The 22,500-nt window shown below is 41.5% G+C and overlaps 1 protein-coding gene across 3 annotated transcripts in view; it reads left to right on the top strand.

Moving 5' to 3' along the window:
- Positions 1-22,500, top strand: part of LOC308129802 (dedicator of cytokinesis protein 3-like) — a gene marked incomplete at both ends in the record, with an annotated part of 109,850 nt that overhangs the window by 28,980 nt on the left and 58,370 nt on the right. For all 3 annotated transcript variants that reach the window (XM_080495889.1, XM_080495888.1, XM_080495887.1), the window contains 4 exons: positions 431-514; positions 5,944-5,984; positions 16,136-16,191; positions 21,458-21,554. In XM_080495889.1, the coding sequence (XP_080352015.1) occupies positions 431-514; positions 5,944-5,984; positions 16,136-16,191; positions 21,458-21,554 (278 nt within the window). The remainder of the gene's footprint in view (positions 1-430; positions 515-5,943; positions 5,985-16,135; positions 16,192-21,457; positions 21,555-22,500) is intronic.

Raw genomic sequence — 22,500 nt, 5'->3', positions numbered from 1 at the left:
ACCTTGACACGTTGACACCTTGACCTTGACACCTTGAGACCTTGAGACCTTGCCCTCTGTTCGGCGCGTGACTTCAAGCGTGGCAAATCTCAAACTAAAAGAGTGTCGCCGATCGCCACGCCAGGCTGCCGGGAGCAAAAGAGCGCGTGCAGATTGATCCGTCGAAGGAAAACAGTGTGAATGAAGCTCAGTTCTCAGAACAGCTTTCGCCAAATGAGCGTCGCCCCGGGGTCGAGATATCAGCCGGTTCAGCCCGGCTACGGGACGGACGCGTTCAGGCCGCGACTCCCTTGTTTGTGTGGCTGAAAATCCACGTTTCCTTTTTATGCACAAATGTTAAAACTCAATCAGACTTTCTTCCTCAGACGTTCCGCAGCCAATGAGACTTCCTCCCCACTCATTCTTTCGTTCTTTCTCTCTCTCTCGACAGTGATCTGCAACTTCCGGGGCTCGGTGAGTCAAGGTTTGGCTCTGGAGGTGGGAGAGACGGTTCAGATCCTGGAGAAATGTGAAGGTAAGCCTCGCAGCCTCGCCGGGTTGCAGTGTGGGCGGGAGGCTTCACACAGGAAGTGTGTCCTTGATTATTGTGGCGGCAGAGGTGGAACTTCACCCGTAGATATTCTTCAGGCTGAGAGAAGAGTTCAAAGATTCTCTTCTAATCCGTTGGTGCACATTAAGCCAAAAGTTTGGACACCAGAGAGCTGCAGTCGTTGTCCATCGACCGGCTCCTGGGCAGAAGAACTACCGTATGATTCCTAATAGAAGAGCACACGTGTTTTCCAAAGACGTGGAGCCGGAGAGGAAAGAACAAGCTTCACTACCTGGGAGGCTTCAGTTGAATAATGTGGAAAAATAGACCTTATATGGTCAATACTACACTGTGTACTAGTAAATACTACACTGTGTATTAGTAAATACTACAATGTGTACTAGTAAATACTACACTGTGTATTAGTAAATACTACACTGTGTACTAGTAAATACTACACTGTAATATTGCACTGTGTACTAGTAAATACTACAATGTGGACTAGTAAATACTACACTGTGTACTAGTAAATACTACAATGTGTACTAGTAAATACTACACTGTAATATTGCACTGTGTACTAGTAAATACTACACTGTGGACTAGTAAATACTACACTGTGTACTAGTAAATACTACAATGTGTACTAGTAAATACTACAATGTGGACTAGTAAATACTACACTGTGTACTAGTAAATACTACAATGTAGACTAGTAAATAATACACTGTCTACTAGTAAATACTAGAATGTGGACTAGTAAATAATACACTGTGTACTAGTAAATACTACACTGTGTACTAGTAAATACTACAAATGTGGACTAGTAAATACTACACTGTGTACAAGTAAATACTACAATGTAGACTAGTAAATAATACACTGTCTACTAGTAAATACTAGAATGTGGACTAGTAAATGATACACTGTGTACTAGTAAATACTACACTGTGTACTAGTAAATACTACACTGTAATACTACACTGTGTACTAGTAAATACTTCAATGTGGGCTAGTAAATACTACAATGTGGACTAGTAAATAATACACTGTGTACTAGTAAATACTACAATGTGGACTAGTAAATAATACACTGTGTACTAGTAAACACTACACTGTGTACTAGTACATACTACAATGTAGACTAGTAAATAATACACTGTGTACTAGTAAATACTACACTGTGTACTTGTAAATACTACACTGTAATACTACACTGTGTACTAGTAAATACTTCAATGTGGGCTAGTAAATACTACAATGTGGACTAGTAAATAATACACTGTGTACTAGTAAATACTACAATGTGGACTAGTAAATAATACACTGTGTACTAGTAAACACTACACTGTGTACTAGTACATACTACAATGTAGACTAGTAAATAATACACTGTGTACTAGTAAATACTACACTGTGTACTTGTAAATACTACACTGTAATACTACACTGTGTACTAGTAAGTATTACACTGTACTAGTGAATATTACACTACACAATATGTGGAATTTATTTTGGTGGGTTTGTGCAAAACAGTAAAATGGTGCAAACAAGAAAAAACCCGCAAAGCAGGAGCAAAAGAAAATCAATTTTTTGCTTCTTCATTTTTTTTTATATATTTCCACGACACTAGTAGTTTTCCACTTTCTCTGGTTGAAGCTCTCCTTTGCTTGTTGCCCCCGTTGCATCAGGGTCTGTTCATCCTCGCAGCTCCAGATTAAAAGAAAAATAAAAGCGTGTCGAGTTACGCTGCCGCCATCACTGACGTGTCCAGTTAAAAAACAAAGTGACTCACATAACGGGTGCAAATGGCCCCTAATTGCCCCACCAGGGCCCAACTTATCAGCTGCCCCCCCCCCCAGGGGGCAGAAAGCGAAAGGGGGGGTTAAGGGGGGAGTATCGTATTTGTTTTGCTTGCCTGTTGTTGGTCTCTTCACCCGACCGTATCGACTGAATGGCATCTCCAAGCGATGGGGCTGGTCGATGCAGCAGGAGGGCGTGTTTGCTCGTTCTGCAGTTATTGATGGAAAACACTTAAAAAATAAAAATAATAAAAAAAATCAATCGTTTCCACAACTTGGTTCAGTTTCTCTTATTAAATGCCACAGCACATTAAAAAAAAAGAAACCATGTTAAATGAACAGTTAACATGTAAATCTGCATAAATTATTATTATGCATTAATTATTTTTAAAGAGTTTGGAGACACAAACGGTGTTCCTGTACATAAACGATCACATTTTAAATGAAGATTTGACTCATTTCTGAGTAAATCTCTTTTACCTATCTACACTGTGTGTATATCAATCCTGGCAATTTACGCTTTTTTTTTTTTTTTTAGAGGATTTTTCTTTTTTACTGGATTGTTTTCTTTTTTCTTTTTACATATTCTATTTTTTTGGTGCTCTTTTTTGCTCTTGTTTATATTTGTACACATGTTTACATATTTTAATTCCTTAACTTTATAAGTTCTGCACCTTTTTACCTTGAGCTGTTGTAAGTTTGTGTTTCCCCCTGGCGAGGAATAAAAGCTCTCTACTCTACTCATTTCAGGATCACGTCAAGAGGCTGTAGAAAGTCGGTTTAAAGTAAATCAGCAGGAAATTTCGTTTTGTATTTTTGCACCACAGGAGATATTTTATATATATATTTAATATTTTTAGAGCTGAGGACACAGATTCATAAAAAAAGAAAATATAAAATATGTATTTAATATTTTCTGCATGTATGAATCTGTGTCCTCAGCTATAAATTACTATTAATGTATATTATACTTTAGATCTGTACAGGGACACTGTCCCCCCCCCCTCCCCTCCCGAAAGGGATCCCCGGGGACGTTGTGATGGTGGAATGGAAATGACAGGCACGCTTACAGAAAGCCAATCCTCCACTCCCCTAAATATGGATTGCCGTCATAACACTTGAGAAAGCATCAGACGTCGATTATGCGGGCGCAGCAGCAATTTAGAGGACGGAGAGTGAAGAAGGCCTGAAGAGGCCAGAACCGCAGAGACGCTCTAATTATGTTGGCGAGCAGATCGTGGACAGGAAGCCGCCGTCCAGCAGGGACACTTTGTTTTAAGCTCTTCAGTGTTTCACCGTCTCCCTTCAGACCGTTTTCTTTACCGAGATGGAGTGAAAAGACTTCAACAGAGACAAAAACGTCAAAAATACTATAGGATCTGTACCTTTATTATCTTTATTTTACATTTATTAATAACTACCTAATTTCTTGGTCTTGATTCTTAAAGTACATCCATCCATCCATCTGTCTGTCCATCCATCCATCTATCCATTCATGTATTGATCCATCCGTCCATCGGTCTGTCCATCCATCCGTTCATCATCCATGCATCCATCCAACATCCATCCAACCACCCATGCATCTATTATCAATCTATCCATCCATCCAACCATTCATCCATCCATCCATGCATCTATTATCAATCCATCCATCCATCCAACCATCCATGCATCTATTATCAATCTATCCATGCATCCATCCAACATCCATCCATCCATCCATGGTCCATGCATAGATGGATGATCCATGCATCTGTTATCAATCTATCCATCCAACCATTCATCCATCCATCCATGCATCTATTATCAATCCATCCATCCATCCATCCATCCAACCATCCATGCATGTATTATCAATCATCCATCCAACCATCCATCCAACCATCCATGCATCTATTATCAATCATCCATCCATCCAACCAATCATCCATCCATCATCCATCCAGCCATGCATCTATAATCAATCCATCCATCCAACCAACCATCCATCCATCCAACCATCCATGCATCCATGCATTTATTATCAATCTACCCATCCATCCATCCATCCATCCATCCATCCATCCATCAACATAATAATGAAGTTGTTACTACTTAAAAAAATCCATGTTCAAATCGTCTTTGTTGAAGTCTGTTTCTATTTGTATTTTGGGGTTTGGTCATTAGGAAACACACCTTCCAATGAGAAACTAACTTCAAGGGAGAGAAAAAAAACTGGCACGTGTGCAGGATTTGTAATAGTTACAAGCTCAATTACTTAACTTTGAAGTGAAAACTTTTAATTTGAATTTACTTCATCGCCACAGTTTGGGAGTCAATAAATCGTACAGTCTATATGCTAAAGCCTGTACACACGCTTTATTTTTTCAAATTGCTTTGACACACACACACACACACACGCACACGCACACGCACATCATTATCATATAGACGAGAGACGGGGGAGTAAACACGACGAGGCCGGTGAATGAATCCTGATTGGTCATTAATTAACCCTCCAATTAACGTCTCCGTCACCTGATTTAAATCGGGTGACGGAGGAGCCGCTGAGGAGTGAATCGCGGGACGACGAGACGAAGGTCTAGACGTCGGGTGAAGTGGTTAAATCTGTCGTTCCGTCACAAAAACGACTCGGCGGCTCGTCACTTTATACCTCCTTTTTCCTGATTTATCCTCAAAAGTCTTTGTTTTGGAGGATAAAATAAGTGTCGTGGTGCTTTAGAGACGACGAGGTAATAAACCTTTAAGGGTTTGATAAATCGGCAGCTCGTCAGACATTCTCTCATAAATACTTCCACATAAAACAATATATATATATATATATATATGAATAGATTTCTCTCTTTCCCTTCACCGAGGCCTCAGACAGGAGTCACCCAACCTTTACATTTCCACAATCCGTCTTTATTTCCACCTGGCTGGAGACAAATGGCGTCCCCCGCTGTCTGGGAGGACGTGTGGATGTCTCTCCTGTACGTCTTTAGTCCCTGGATGCGGCTCTTGTTTCGGCTGTCAGGGTTTATCGTCCCGAGCCGAGCGGACGTCTCTGACAGGTCTCGTGCTCCACAGAGGAATCTGATAAATGTGCCCCCATGTGGAAAAGAGCTGCCGAGACCTCCGTCACTGCACACTTTGCTTCTTTATACAGTACGTCTCTTTGTACGTTTATACAGACGGAGCTCACGCTCGTCACGCTTTCCTTTTTTTTTGAATCCTGACTTCAGACGGTGTCTCTGTGGGAGCGTACGGTCAGTGGTCATAATGTTTTGGCTCATCAGCAGTTTGCACGTCTGTCATGTGTGTCGTTAACGAGGTTAAAGAGACAGAATCCATTTTCTTTTCTCAAGTTTCTTTACGCTGGAAAAATCCTCACTCTTTAAATCTGAAGCAGCGATTCTTTCTTTCTTTCTGTTTTTTTTAAACTTAACAACTTTTTTTTTTGGTTCGCGTTTCTTCTCTCGTATCTTCAAGGTGGAATATATTCAATTAAATGTCTCTTTGTGCCGAAATGCTTCATGCAGAGTCACTCTGCCGTCAAACCGCTGACTCATCGCTGCTTTTAACTCCGAATCTCGTCCGTCTTAGTCACTGCTGTTTGTGTTTTCTTTTCAGGATGGTACCGAGGATTCTCAACCAGGAAGCCAAATGTCAAGGTGAGACCGACTGAGAGCTTCCACTCAATTTCACATTCACACTTTATATCTATTCATCCTCTCCTTTCATATGATGAGATAGAGTCGCTGGTTTTCATCCGTATGTGTTTGACCTTCCTGTTTTACTTTTTTTTTTTCTTTTTCTTAAGTTTATTTCGGACACGTCGGTACACAACAAAGATAAACTAACACAAACAAGAAACATAACAGAGTTCTTGATTATGGTGTAATCAGGTTTAGTTCTTCTGACATGTAATAAAATGCATCATTCAAACTGAAGCTGTTATGAAACGTCTGGCAAGGATGTCTAAATATCGTCTTTCAATTTGGTCCTTTGTCACTTTTTTTTTTTTACCAAAACAACATAAACTGAAGAAAGAATGACGACGTCGTCACAAAACAACAAAGTCTAGTGGCCATTAATGTTTTCATTGAGGGACGGAGAAGGTGGAGGAGGAGGTGGTGGAGAGGGAGAAAGTGGGGGAGGTGGAGAGGGAGGTGTAGAGGGAGGAGGTGGAGAGAGAGAAGGTGGTAGAGGTGGAGAGGGAGAAGGTGGTAGAGGTGGAGAAGGAAGAGGTGGAGAGAGAGAAGGTGGTGGAGGTGGAGAGAGAGAAGGTGGTGAAGGTGGTAGAGGTGGAGAGAGAGAAGGTGGTAGAGGTGGAGAAGGAAGAGGTGGTGGAGGTGGAGAGAGAGAAGGTGGTGGAGGTGGAGCGAGAGAATGTGGTAGAGGTGGAGAAGGAAGAGGTGGTGGAGGTGGAGAGAGAGAAGGTGGTGGAGGTGGAGCGAGAGAATGTGGTAGAGGTGGAGAAGGAAGAGGTGGTGGCGGTGGAGAGAGAGAAGGTGGTAGAGGTGGAGCGAGAGAAGGTGGTAGAGGTGGAGCGAGAGAATGTGGTAGAGGCGGAGCGAGAGAATGTGGTAGAGGTGGAGAAGGAAGAGGTGGTGGAGGTGGAGAGAGAAGGTGGTAGAGGTGGAGAGAGAGAAGGTGGAGAGAGAGAAGGTGGTGGAGGTGGAGAAGGAAGAGGTGGTGTCGGCGGAGAGGGAGGTGATGGAGAAAGAAGTGATGGAGCGACACCTTTAAAGGTGAAATGATTGGCTTGACATGAAGTCAAAACGATGTTCTGCTGACGTCGTCTCTGAAACGACGACTTCACGCTGAAAACAGAACAAAAGTCGGATCCTTGAAGGGAAAATCTGATTTGAACTTCAAATCTTGAAGTTCTTTTCTCCCACGGAAGCGTCAGACTGTCAGTCGTTATTCAACTCCTGGATCGTTTTCATGCTCGGAACAACAGGCGACGTTTTGAAGCGGAAGTTTGTTCAATGAATCCGGAGACTTCGGTTTGAACGTACGTCACTGAAGGGTTCACGATTCAGTCAAACAAAATAGGCTCATGAACATCAAAGCACTTCCTGTCTCAACAAAACAAAAGCAAAATGTAAATCCGGTGTGACGCAAAGTGAAAATCCTCCTTCGTTGTCGGTCGACGCTTTTCTGGTTTTGTTTGTTCGTAAAGATTCAAGAGTCAATCATCATAAATAGAAAGAGATTCTGTTGGAGCATCACAGCGCAACACGGTCCTTTTTATTATTTATTGTATAATTTCGAATACCTTCTGACTCTCATGCATCTCGACACGTCTTACAGCGCCCCCCTCAGGCTGGGTGTGACTACTACAGCTTCGCGTGGACGGACGCTGTGTCTCGACTCTTTGTTTTGGGCTGGTTTTATTTTGAAAAACCGAGATGTTTCCGTCTCTCCGCCTCCAGAGCGTTTGTGTGGCGTGTGGATGAATCCAGCGCAGCCTAATGAGGCAATCAGAATTCTCCGGACAGATTTTTAGCGAGCGGCCTCCACGACCCGGCGCTCTGTGACTCACGGCCTTGTACCCATCTGTCTCCGTTTGAAGCAGCATGTCTGGATCAGCAGCTTACACACTTTCTTTTTTTTTTTTTTGTTTTGGCCTTCATAATAAAAAAAAAAAAAGAAAAGCTTGCCTTTGTGTTGAGCTCTGGCCCATTGCCCTCCATGCTCTCTGTTTTTATTTATTTATTTGTATCCTTCTAAAGCTACATCAGAGGCTTTTAGCGGGAGTCAGCGAGGTTCTGCCGCTCTGCAGTGGGGATGAATGAAAACACATTTTACACTCTGGCTTCGTCTCGGCGACAAGGAGGAACACAAAACCAGCTTATGGTCACAGTTGATCTAATAAATCAGTTCAGTAGTGGGAAGAATTCCTCACAGGTTCCTCTAAATATAAAGTTAAAAAAAAGAAGAAAAAAATGGAATTCATCAGTGAACCAAATGGAGGTTTTTAGTTTAGTGTCGTTTATTTCGGACGTGTTGGTGCGTAACAAAAACAAACATAACAGAGTAAAGCAAACAAGACAAAAGAAAACAAAACAAAACAGTGATATAATTAAGAAATAATGGCCCAAAAGGAGAAGGAAGAATCTTGTCGCTTATTCACATCAAAGGTTCATTTGTACCTTTGTATTCTACATGAACATACTTCAAAACAAAACACAAAAACAAACCAGCAAATAGAAATAAAGATAAATAATAAATCATCCTTATAGCCCTTCCTCCCTGCACTTTGTGAAAATCACAGCTTTGTACAGTTTTTTTTTTAATTGATTGAGGGTTGACAAGAAATTTTGCGGAAGTAAGTTAAACTCTACAAAATCAACACGCGATTTAAAACCTTGAATGAAGCATGACTTTATAAAGACTGAAGCTGAAATCTGAAAACATCCAAACATTACTGGTATGAGACGGAACAGCGCATGAGTTACACTCATTAACGGACTCAGTTACATCTTTAAAAAGTATTTGAGTTACAGAAGATAAAAAAATAAATGTCCTTGTCGTCGTGTCCTGTATTAAAGCAACTCTTTACTGCTGGAGCTCCACAGTCAGTATTAGTGTTCGATATTTGAGGAAAAAGTGTAAAATAAAAATGTTAGTCTCACTCTTCTAGCACACATTTTGTATTTTTTAGTGTTTTTCTGTAACTGAATACTCAGGTTGTAGTACTCCAGAGTGATCTGCAGGCATATTTAAGGTTTTAACGTATCGTCAGAGTCCTGCTCAAGCACTAATTCCGACCCCCTGAACTATTTCCACGTCTTTGTTGCTTCATATAGTCACTTCTCTCCTCTTTCCAGCGGTTTCCATGTCATGTGTTTGTCCTGTGAAAAGCTCTTAACCCAGAAGTGGGACGTTCCCCCGATGAGAACTTTCCCCAAATTCCCGTCTGCCTGAACGCCGGATAAGACTCCCCCTCTCTGTGCTGTAAAGACTAATCTCCTTAAGGTCGCTGGTCCAGCTGTTGTCGCCGCTGGATTACGTTTTTAAAACCGGAGCGTTCTTGAATTTTTGTTGTTATGCTTTTCTGAAAGAGAGGGTTGCATAACCATTGTGAAGAGAGCGTTTACAGCGACAGCTACATGCACGATACAAGTCATTTTAGAAAAGCTCTCCTGGATTCAGGTACTCCTGCATTATTGAGGTTGAATCTATTTATAGTTTATAGACCCAGAGAAGGAGAGCAACTTTTGTCCCCAATGCCTCCTCAAGAACTCGAAGGGGTGACAGTAACCTGGAATTATATTTGTAGTTTTTGTGCAATATTGTCCATGTGCAATAACCAGTGTGTCCTGTGCAATACTGCAAATCTGCTGCTTTTAAGATACTAGCTATTTTATTTATTTATTTTTATTTGTAATCTATTATTATTATTATTATTATTGAATAATAATATAATAATTATTAATAATTTGTTATTACTACTCCTACTACTATTATAGTAATTCTAATTATTATTATACTAATTATACTGTTATCATTGTTATTATTAATATATATATATATATATTAAAATTTTTAGGTTTTTTATATTTTAGTTTTTTTATTTATTGCTGCACACAACTGTTTTTAAGAAACTAGCTATTTTATTTATTTATTTATTAATTTGTAATCTATTATTATCATTATTGAATAATAATAATAATAATTATAATAATAACAATAATAAATAAAAAATTTATTACTACTATTACTATTATAGTAATTCTAATTATTACTATACTAATTATACTGTTATCATTGTTATTATTAATATATATATTAACATTTTTAGGTTTTTTATATTTAAATGTTTTTATTTATTGCTGCACACAACTGTGGAATTTATTTGGTCATTACTTGGATTTACTACCTCAGTAGCAACTACCATTTCTCTCCTGCCTTTTTATGTATCGCTCTTTGCCCACCTAATTTCCCCTCCGGGATAAATAAAGTTGTTTTTTTCTGATTTCTGATAGCTTGTGAGTGAAAGTGTCTCATGGTGTTGCTCTGCTGCGTCTCTAGAAAACCAGAGGATGAACGATTCCCAGCTAAATAGTAAATAAATAGTAAATAATTTTATTGCAGCTCACCTCCCAGCAGGAACAATCAGGAGAAAAGTTGAAGCTTTCATGCAAATCGAACGATTGTGTCTCTGGAACAAAGTTTCTGCCGCCTCAGAGGATCAAATGCTCACGTCAGGATTGAAAACGCGCCGTTTCATGTCTTCACTCGCATCGTTTTATTTTTCAACTCAAAAGGTTGACGGAGTCTCGTCGTCCTTCAGGGTTTTTGTCTCCATGAAGCAGAAAGTGCTTCTTTAAAAGGTGGGATCTCCTTTCAGTTCACTCGTTTATTCGGTCAACCAAATACAAAATGCAACAACAAAGAAAAAAAGAAAAAACAGAGGACGAACGAAGGGTTTAGGCTGAAGTTAATCTTATTTTGCCGAACCCTGAACATAATATGTGTAAAGTTGAAGAAAGAGAAGAAAAAAAATGACAAAAACTTGCATTTTCTTTGCCATTAATGATAAAAATCCAAACATAAACTGTGACATAACAGGATTTTCCCCGTCTTTCCAAACACAGTTCGTGTCCAGAGTTTCCCCCAACACACATGAGCCAAAACATTATGACCACCCACCTAAAGTAACCTGCTCAACGCTCATTAAACGTCCTCATCTGAAGCAGAATCGGTGTAAACGGCCTTGTTTGAGTTCCATCTTCAAACTGACTGAAGCTGATGAAGTTGAAGTTTCTGCTCTGAAACATCAAGAGAGCGTCTCTGGTTTCCGCAGTGACCGACTTTAAAAAAAAACCAGCCTGTCCCACCCAATGTAAACATTTTAAATAAATCATACGCAAAGACACGTCTGAGTTTTTCTTCACATCCTCCACTTCCAAAACATTAAAACGACGACAGTCGACGATATTGAAGTAAACACATTTCTAATTCCTGTTTAGCTTGTGCAAGATTAGAAACATTGAAATGCGTTAGCGAGACGGTCAGCACTGCGAATGCAGGCCTCGGGTTCAGAGACGCGCGAACGCGGAAAACCCTGGCGTGACTCTCGACAATAGAGGAAGTGGAACACTTTGTGTTATAATCACAGTGATTTCATCGTCGAGCCGCCGTGTCTCAAATTACAGACTTCAGAGCTTCACAATCCCTCGTCTTTCCTCCGGCGAGGACGGCGAGCGACGCTCGACGCCACAGGAGATCCTGGGCGACAATAAAATGATAAAAAAAAAAAAAATTTTAAACAGTCTGAGATGAAGTGCAGCTGCAGCTTCCTCTCACTGAAACTACTTGGAAACCATTAAATAAATCGCGAGTGAAAAGCGGATCCTGGGCAGGAGGGATTCCTCTGGGTGGGAGGAAAGTGGCTCGCTGGAGGTGTTTAGTGAAAATAATGAAGGAAATGAGGGCAATAATTATCAAAGTAACATTATCATTATATGAATCGTCTACCTCCGGCACGAAGCGGCTTCGTTATTTATTATTATTTCAGTAAAGTTTTTTTTTTTTTTAAGAATAAAGCTTAAGAACGATGTTGAATAAAGTGATCAGATTAATTAAATAATTAATTAAATAGTGCTTTGCTGTGTGTGAGTAGCCAGATGCAATCAACATGATCTCGACTTGTATTTTTCTCGTGTTTCTTCAAACAGGCCGTTATGTAACAGGCGTGAGCGCGATACGGCGTCCGATGGTCGACAGAGTCGCGCGTCAAACTCCAATAAGACAAGGCCACTCTAATCAGGTGGAAGTGTTCACCATGACTTTTCATCCGATTTATTCCGTTTTATGTAACTTTAAAAAGGGTTTGCTTGTTAAATAACAGTCTTTGTCTTTGTGGAACAGGCTGATTTTCAGCCTTTTGTCTGCATCACAGGAACCAAACATCCACTTCTAATAGAGATAGTATTGCTGTTTTGTTTTGTTTTACCGCGAACTAAGTTTTGTCACAAGAAGAGGATCTTCCTCTCCGTTCTGCTCCTTTATTCTCTGTGGGAGCCTGTTAAATAATTGATCCTCTTTGTAACTGCGCTGCTGACCAGTGGTGAAAACACCCAGGGTCATAAATGATTTAGCTCTGCAGTTTTTGGAGGCAGACGTTTCCCCCACCCCTCTTCAGTTCACCCTCCACACAAAAGACGTCTGCCAAAGCAGACTCTTGTACTTTCACTCGCTCCCGGAGCAGTAGTTGTACTCGAATACCAATGTTCAATTCTCTTCCCACACCGAGAGTCCTCACCACTGTACGATCCAAGAAAATAAGACGGCAGTTCTTATTGCCATTCATCTATGGGGCAGAACGACTGAGCTGCCTCTACCGGAGCAAAAAACATGAACGGTTTACTCTGCCCCCTAGTGGCCTGGCCAATAATGACCACTGCAATGTGACTGAAAATTTAACTTTTCCAAAACTCTGAAACTCTTGTCTTAATGTAAATGTATGAAAACGCTGCTACTGCTGCGCATGCACATCACGACCGTAGTAAATAGTTCTTCTGCACGTGTGCAAGTATAGTAGATGGACAATAACAACATTGTTTGCCTCCAGAGGGTCCGCATTGTCCCGAGACTTGGTAGTTTTATAATTGAAAGTTACGCGATAAAGCAATCCAACTTCATTTTCTGCTCATGCGAATGTCCATCTTCTCTCCATTCTTATTTATAGCGCGTTATTCTCTGCATACATACAGTGTGTGTGTGGCTTCATTTCAAAAAGAAACGACAGCATCCACTAGTGGCCTGGCATGCTAACTACATCGCTATATAGAGGGACGTCGATTTCAAAGTATTGCCGAGTAAATGTGAGCGTCAACGCAGCCCAGATGTTTGCATCACTAGTTTTAACAAAGGAGGATTGAGTTAGTTAAGTAGGCAGGAGTTTGGCGAAGTCGTAACGAACCTGATGTATTCTGGACACGTGCCAATGCTGGAGACGGCAGCTCTCCGACTGTAAAATAATAATAGAATTCACAGTAGTAACGGGTTGCTAATAGTGTCTTTGCTCCACGTCACCTTTAACCCGCATGTGTTTCCTGTTTCAGCTCCTCTGAAGTGAGTCAGTGTTTGGCCTCAGGTCAACACCAGGCGAGGTGCTCTATTCAGAGCCGAGGGGTCCGGGGGGGGGGGGGGGGGGGGGGTAGAAAGGGGGTGACATTTTCACTGCAGCCTGGTTTGTCTCCCTGCTCATCTTTCTGCCTCCATGAGCTTCATCCTGCTGCCGGCTTTTCCTGCCAGAGTCTCGCCATATACGTTATTTTTATCTCCTCTCATCTCTGCCCATCCTTTCTTTCTTTTCTCTCTCTAACAAGATGACCTTTGTGAGTCGACCAGCGCTTCAACAGCATCAGCTAAATTAGGAACCCAACAACACCCCCCCCACACACACACACACACACACACAAAACATTGTGTTACTGCTCCCTTAGCTCCTTTAGCCCTGTTAGCTCCTCGAGCCCTGTTAGCTCCTCGAGCCCTGTTAGCTCCTCGAGCCCTGTTAGCTCCTCTTGCCATGTTAGCTCCTTTAGCCCTGTTAGCTCCTCTCGCCCTGTTATCTCCTTTAACCCTGTTAGCTCCTTTAGCCCCATTAGCTCCTCTCGCCCTGTTAGCTCCTTTAGCCCTGCTAGCTCCTTTAGCCCTGTTAGCTCCTCGAGCCTAGTTAGCTCCTCTCGCCCTGTTAGCTCCTCTAGCCCCGTTAGCTCCTTTAGCCTTGTTAGCTGTGACAATGGAAGTTTATGAACAGGTCAGCGCGCCCTGAGATCCCCCCGGCTCTCCGGATGTTTCTCCCCTCGCTCTCGTGTGTTTAGCATGTTTCCTGGCCCACATTAGCCGTCTACACGCTCACTCTGCCTCGTCACTTCACTTTACTGTAACGTCTCAGTCAGGCAGAAGCAGATCAGCTTCCCGAACAGGCCGGGAACACGTCAGATCTACACATCGTGTGCAATGCTTTACCAGCATACTTTTTTCTTTTTTTAAAGTCTGAGTGAAGCAGAGTTGCCGCTCAGACACTGAGAGGAAAAATCACACTCCAAAAATGTTGGTCAAAATATGATTTTGCTGTAATACAACATCATGACCTCACTAGACTTCATATAAAACACTATGTAGGTCATTTAAATGAATTTTTTGGATGGATTTTTTTTTTGCTTTTTTTGAAGAGGAAACCTTGTCAATCAGACATTGATTTAATTAGACTACTTGTGGAGAACTCAATAGGTCTATATACTGATCCCTGTGCTGGTATAATGCGGCCCATGCAAGTCTCTACATGTCTGATGTTGGTCTTCATTAGTTTATAGTATACTGTTGTAGTTTATCCTGGTCTTTTTACCTGTATGGTCTATATTGTCTTGATGCAGGACAATCCAGTCTACATTGGCATGTGCTCCTCCTCCTCCTCCTCACTAAAACATGTGGTGGAATATGAATAAAATCCCCACAGTGTGACAATTTCCCTCTGCAGACCGGCGACACTTTGCAAATTCAACAGCTTTTTTTTTTTTTTTCCCTGCAGTCACAATTTGTATAGAGGCTTCCCCACAGTTGCTCAATTTACAAAGATTTCATGACTCAAAGTACCCAATTACATCCACATTTGAGGAGGAATACTGCGAGCTCCGTTCACAGCCAGTAAAGATAAAGTCTGAGAGCCTCCAGCAGCAACTTCAATTCAAGGGAACAGCACGCTGCAAGAAGTGGCGCTCATTAAAGACGCTGGAAAAAATGACGGCGGCGTCATGGTGGCAGAGTCCCACGTTAGAGATACACACTGCGGAGGACCTGAGCAGATATTGTTAGAAATACTCACACTATGTCATTTAAGCTGCATTTCAGAGTAAATTATGTACGGTCTACCATAAAAATCCTAGGTGCTGTGAACATCCACAATATTACTGAATAATAAAACCATTTGATCTGCATGTTTGTAAACAATTCATTGATAATCCAACATTTGTTTATCACTGTGTAAAGTTTTACACACTTATTATTATAATTTTTTTTAACTGCAGTTTACAATACAATATAATATCCTGGGGCTGAGAAGTAACCAGGCCCTGTTTACATAGCAATGTTCGTTTCCATGACAACGGTACAGAATAATGTTTACCTCCAGGGATTCATGATTCCCAGTTCAAAATAGACTTTATAGTTTTATAGTGTGTACTCACTATTGTGAATATTTATAGTGTATTGTTCTCTGTGAACATGTGTGTGTGGTTTCATTGATAAAAAAAAAAACCAAAAAACTAACAGCACCCACTAGTGGCCTGGAATGCTAACTTCATCGTTTTCAGCGTTTCAGCTATTTCTGTTTAAACAAACATCATTTTAAAAACGCGATGCTCTTTTTTTTTTCAACAAAAATGCAAAAACAATGCGTTTTCACTTATAACATTGTCGCGTAAATTTATTTCAGTGGAGGTCAGACGTATTATTGGCTACTTGAACTATTGTGAGGATCTTGTTTGGGGTGTGTAATGTAGAAAGATAAAAACCAGCAGGGGGTGGTGATGCAACATTATGGATGCAAACTGTTCAACCCAATAGAGGAAGAAGGTATTTTAGTTGTACTTGCCCATACGTGAGGCCGTACGGTGGTGTAGTGGTTCGCCGCTCGCCCTCACAGTGAGAGGTTTGATTGCCGGTTGGTGTTGTGGAAATCAGCCGTTCCTGCCGCTCTCTTCTCACGACATCCTCATTAGTGTCGCTGTGGAAAAGATGGTTTGATCCTGGTTTCTAATTATCCGTCTCTTGCTGTTTTTCTCTTCCCTTTCTGCCTCCCCAGGGAGTTTTCCCTGCCGGCTACATTCACTTGAAGAAGGCCATCGTCACCAACCGAGGGTGAGTTCGCAAACACCAGAAGACGGCGCCATGCACGTCGTGTTCTAAAGAACCTCTGGGTTTATCTTCTGCATGATTTACAGTCGTTTGTGTCGTCATTAACGCCGGCGTCACACCTCACTTTTGTTATTGGATGACCAAAGCCAATTATTTTGTACCGGATATTGATTAAAAAGCAGAATGTATCCTGATGTTTTCTCACTTTGTTGGTAATTATCCCAACATTGGTTCATTGTAATGTTTTATTTCTTACATACAGATACTGAGTGGATCAGAACAACAAAGAAAGACGGTTTAAAGGCTCTATGATGTTTACAGTGTATTGTTCTCTGCATGCATATATAGGTGGTTTTATTACAAATAAATAGCACCCGCTAGTGGCCTGACATGAAAACTACACAATTGCCAGCGTTGCTGCCGTTAATGTGGAAACAAACCAAACAAATCATTTTCAAAAAGTTGCCAACGCTTTTCTGAATCGAAAAAAACCAAAGAGTGTTTTCGCTTAAAAACATTTTTTTGTGGAAACAGGAACTAAGAATGATAAAGCTATAAATATATTGCTTTAATAATACTTAAAAAATGTCTTCTTTTTTTAATCAATAACTTTTTATTATTTATAATACAGCACAACAAAGTGAACACATGCAGAACATAAGATAAGACAAAAAACTAATGATATAAAAAATAAAAAGAAGAAAAAATAGATAATAATATTAAAAGTAATTGTTTAATACAATAATGATAATATTAATAATATAAAAATCATCATAATTTATAAGAAGAAAATAAAGAATAAATTAATTAATCAGTCAATAATAACAACAATACCAAACAAAAGAATGTAAACCTTTTTTCTTTTGTATTTTATTCATCTCATTTCAAATGTTTTTTAATTCCTGTTGCCATAACTGATGCGCCCCGTTTAAATCAATTTGCAGGGTTCAATATTCTTATTTCATAAAATGAGTAAATAATAAGTCAACGTGGTGAAATAATTACATCCTTGAAGACGTCCAGCGGGCGTAATACACCGTGTGGCCTCTAGGTGGTCCGTTTACTTGAGAACTGCAGCTCACTGTTTGAGTCTGGGTGAAGAATAAAGCAGTCACACACACACACACACGCACACACACTAACACACACACACACTGAGATAAATGAAGCCATCAGCTTGATCCATTTATCGTATTATCACACACTCCTCTTCTTTTGTTCGGTTTCACAAACTGAAGGAGTCCAAATCAATCTCATCCTGCTGTTCTCCACAAAAAAACAAAAAAAGACCTGAAACACGTGTCTTTTTGTTGTTTTCCTGCACTTGTCAGACGAACTGGTCTCAGTGTCCTTCACACAAGTACATTTTTAACAAGGATGTGAAGATGAACTGTCACTGAACTTCACACCAGATCTAAAACATGTTTTGATATTGTGTGGTCTTCTTGAAGGCAGCAGAGTTTCTCCTCATGTAGTGCAGTACAGACACTTTTGTTCAAATATTCTGGAGAAAGAAAACCCATTTTTAATTATTCAAACCTCCGTTCTGTCTTTTTGCTGCCTTGCTTGTTTATAATTGCCTCGACGAAACCTTTGTTGTAAAAACTTGTTGGCTCGCGGATGTTCTACAGATGTGAAGAGCAGATGACCTTGTCACCATGTTGCAGATGAAGATTCTGGAAAAAAAAACCTTTGCTCCAGTCGGAGGTTTAAGTCTGTGATCTGTCAGAGACGCACAATCCAAACAATTCCAACTCCGTTGTGGATGTGGCTTGATGCCGTAGTTGACTTTCCTTTAGTCCTCGGAGGCGTTTCTCTCCGCTGCAGCCGAAGCCGTTTAGAGGCTAATTCGATGAGATCCCAGTTTTCTGTGGGGGTCCGTCTAAATAAGGGATGAACCTCCTCTTTTCTCAAGTTCAAGAGCACATATTTTAATACATTTGCATAATGATTGGAAGAGAAAGGCTGTTTTATTTTTTTCAGATTATTGGGAGTAACAGAGCGTGTCCTGATTTGCATAAGAGTTTTTTTTTTTTTTTTAATTAAAGGCAGTGAGGGTAAATTAATTGGAATTAGTGAATCCTTTACTGTTTCTATCAGGCCCCGGGGCAAAAACCACAGGAGAGTTGAGAGAGTGGAGACCAGTGCCTTGCTCGTGTGCGTGGATGCTCTATGAAGTTACATCAGTGAAGCGACGGTCACAACCCACCCTGCATGTTTTTTTTCCGTACGTTTTTTTTTGGGGGGGGGGATACGGCCGCCATGTTTTTCAGAAAACGTGGGGCGGGACTACGTCAACACGAGGTGTAAGTACATGGCCTGTACGCCACGCCTGGCCGTGTGCAGTTAAGATACACTTGCCCTAACCCTTACCCGTACCCTTACCCGTACCCTTAACCTTAACCTTACACTAACCCTAACCCTTACCCTTACCCTTACCCTTACCCTAACCCTAACCCTTACCCTTACCCTTACCCTAACCCTAACCCTTCCCTTATCGCTGGAATAATCAAAATAATCCGAAGTCACTCGATCCAAAGTCCATATCTTAAAAATGCAATAGGTAGCCCACTCCCTTCAGCATTAACCTCAAGCATTTACTTGGTTTATTCAATCAGAAGGTCAGAATCATAGTAAAATCTCATCAGTGGATGATGCATCGACAAGAATCGCATTTTTTTTTTCTCCATAATCTGAGATGAAAAGCATGAAACTCCATATGGTGACGGGAACCTGGAGGTCAATCCCATGTCAGGTCGTCGCTCTGATCCTAACGGGAGTCGATGGGCGGCGTGGAAACAAGCACACACTTGATTTGATTTTACAGAAAAGCCTCTTTAATCCAGAGGTCATAGGGAGCCTTGTTGTTTGTAAAAAGTCGGTCAGTGCAACAACTGCCATGTTATGTTTTTTTTTTTTTTTTCACCTCGCAGACATTTTTAGGAGAACCCCCCCGTGACGCTTGCGCCAAATTACAGATTGGGCTCAGCTCTCACTCTCACTTCCTCTTGCGCTGTGAGAAAAGTGTGTTCGTTTACACGTCAGGTCCTGTTAGGGTCAGTGCAGCGAACGGATCGTCTGTCCGCCGTTTGAACCCGAGGTTTGACTGAGGTTTGACAGTACTCGGCTGTGGCGCCATGTTTGTAAAGGTGAGAGAGTAAAAAAAAAAAAAAGGTGTAAAACAAGCCTGCATCTTGTCTATTGGCAATCTTGACAATCACAGCATTATGTCTTTATTTAAAAACTGAGAAACCCATTACAGACATTTTTTGAAGTCTTTAAACAGATTTACATCTGGTTTTTTGGGTCATTTCGTCAAGTTTCCATTCAGAAGACATTAGATAGGAAGGTAAATGTTCCGCTTATTTTAGGTCAGTGCATCTGGAACAGCATGAAACCGATTCGTCTCTTATTTAGACGACTTTCCACTGCATGTAAATACGCTTCTACCTTGTGGTGTTCATCAGGGTTCTCTTCTCGGTCCTTTATTGTTTGTCCTCTAACTGCTGCCTGTTGGGTAACTTATAAGGCGTTTAAAGAATGCATCCATAGCATTTCTATGCTGATGACATTCATCTCTATGTGTCTATGGCGTGAATACAATCTCCTGATCTTTATATATATATATATATATAATTATTATTTATTTATTTTTATTCTTACTCACCTGTTCGAGCAGATCGTCACTATTTCAGGAGCATTTGAGGATAATTAAGAAACTGTTTCACATTTCACAGTGTGTCAATGTTTTGAGTAAAATGTTCATTTCCCGTCCTCTTCCTCCCGTCCTCTTCCTCCCATCCTTTCTCCCGTCCTCTTTCTCCCATCCTCTGCCTCCCATCCTCTTCCTCCCGTCCTCTTCCTCCCGTCCTCTTCCTCCCATCCTCTTCCTCCCGTCCTCTTCCTCCCATCCTCTTCCTCCCGTCCTCTTCCTCCCATCCTCTTCCTCCTGTCCTCTTCCTCCCGTCCTCTTCCTCCCATCCTCTTCCTCCCGCCCTCTTTCTCCCATCCTCTGCCTCCCATCCTCTTCCTCCCGTCCTCTTCCTCCCGTCCTCTTCCTCCCGTCCTCTTTCTCCCGTCCTCTTCCTCCCATCCTCTTCCTCCCGCCCTCTTCCTCCCGCCCTCTTCCTCCCGCCCTCTTCCTCCCGTCCTCTTCCTCCATCCTCTTCCTCCCATTCTCTTTTTCCCGTCCTTCCTCCCATCCTCTTCCTCCCGTCCTCTTCCTCCCGCCCTCTTCCCCCGGCGCCTCGCAGCTGATTAATTAATAAAAGACGGCGTGCTGATGAGCTTCCCTCCCTGCTGAGTCGGGCGCCTGCTGATTTCACCCACATTCGTTACACGTCTTGTTTCTCAGGCACGTCTCCTCCTCTTCTCCACTATTCTGCTCATCTTACAGCCTTCGCTCCTCCTCCCTTTTCTCCTCCATCCCTCTAATCCTCCTTTTGACATCTTTTTCTCCCATTCCTTCCTCTAACCCCAGGTGTTTGAACACAGAGCCACATGCAGCTTCCCCTTTAATCTCTCAACAAGTAATGGCAAATCAATGACATGATTGTTGACAGAACCACTGTCTTAGTGACTTTACCACATGCAGTGATTTATACAGTAAACACTGGTATTTAGATGGTAAACAATGACATCTATACAGTACACAGCACTGTTTATAGAGTAAACAGTGGTATGTTTGATCTTACCAAATAGTATAAGCTGCTATCAACAGGACTACACAATAAACCCTGTTAATTGCGACATAGTGAGAAGTGATATATTTGATGTCAACATATGGTAAAATAAAAAGCTAGAAACATGTACTACAACATTACATATATTGTGAACGTTACCATTGTTTTTTACTTTTTCAAACATCTTGTAAAATCTTTCAAACATCTTATAGAACTTATATAATTTGAGTGTATTGATTGAGAGAGATTGAAACACATTTTGGTGATTAAAATGACAGCACAGAGTTAGTTTAAATTATGTGTGTGTGTGGATTGTCTCTGGCGGTGGACACTCTAATTGTCTGTGGACGGTTTGTCCCACTTCTGTGCGCCAGTGGACTGTGACGGCCGTCGAAGCGCCGTCCCCTCAAAGCGACCATTGTTGCGGCTCAACTGTACGAAACGCCACACAAAGGAGCGAATTCCTGCGTCGACAAACAGGGTCAACTGTTCACCGGGTCGCTCGCCGCCTCTTTTCACGTTTGTGTTGCAGCGTCGTTGCGGCGGGACGCGTCCCTCTGTATGAAACCTGTCCCTCTGCTTTACAGGCCACACGAGACGGTGACGCCGCTGGAGGACCCCATAGTGACCGAGGTGACGTCCACGCTGCAGGAATGGGCCTCACTGTGGAAGCAGCTCTACGTGGTGAGACGCCGTCCTCTGGACGGAGACATTCTGACACCAGGGACACTAAACACACAAGCACAGACTGGGAAGTCTTCAGAGAGCTGCTTGTCTTTGTTGATGTCATGAGGTGTAATCCCTCCATGCATACATACATCCATCCATACAACCATCCATACATACATACATACATCCATACATACATACATACCTACATGTGCATCCTTTCATCCTTCCATTCATCCATCCACCAGCCCATCCGTCTGTCTGTCCATCCTTCCATCCATCTGTCGGTCCATACATCCATACAACGATCTATCCTTCCATCCTCCATCCATCCATCCATCGCACAGCAGAGGCAGATGTAGCCGCTAATGCTAACAGCTCTCCACTCATCTCTTCAGCTCGCCGTTGGGAAATTTAAAGTTTTACTTTTTTATCATCCGTCACTAAGTGCAAAGTTTCACACTAAGAGCTTTTCACTGGAAGATTTTCCCCAAATGACGCGTACGTGGAAGATAAAGAGCTGAAGATGTGCTGAGGTTGTGTCTCCTTCTCTCTTTGTGTTGTAGTTTTTTTTTTTAAAGCTGTAAACATCCTGCTTTTCTCACTTCTCTTCAGCTTCTTTACTGCTTTGTTGAGTTCACACTTACAGGCCTTCATAAAGAAGACGGGAAAAGTTTAACACCAAAGTAGAAGTGAAACTTAGAGGAGTCACAGCAGCGCCCCCTGCTGGAGGCTGTCTGCTCATTAAGCTGTGTGAACAGTCAAAACAGCGACGACGTGTCCGCTCTACTATATGAATGTAAACACTGCATTAGCATTAGCATTAGCATTAACAAAAGCTGCTGTCACCATTACAAAGTACCTGCTACTGTTTCACTAAACTTCTATTTACTAAATAATAATAATAACTCAGTCCTCTTGATAGCAACTTGAACCAGTGGAAGAACATTGGCATTAGCAT

The sequence above is a fragment of the Blennius ocellaris genome (assembly GCF_963422515.1).
Source record: "Blennius ocellaris genome assembly, chromosome: 4".
In the NCBI taxonomy this organism is placed as follows: Eukaryota; Metazoa; Chordata; class Actinopteri; order Blenniiformes; family Blenniidae; genus Blennius; species Blennius ocellaris.
The sequence above is the reverse complement of the archived record's forward strand: the minus strand, read 5'-3'. Positions and strand labels throughout refer to the sequence as shown.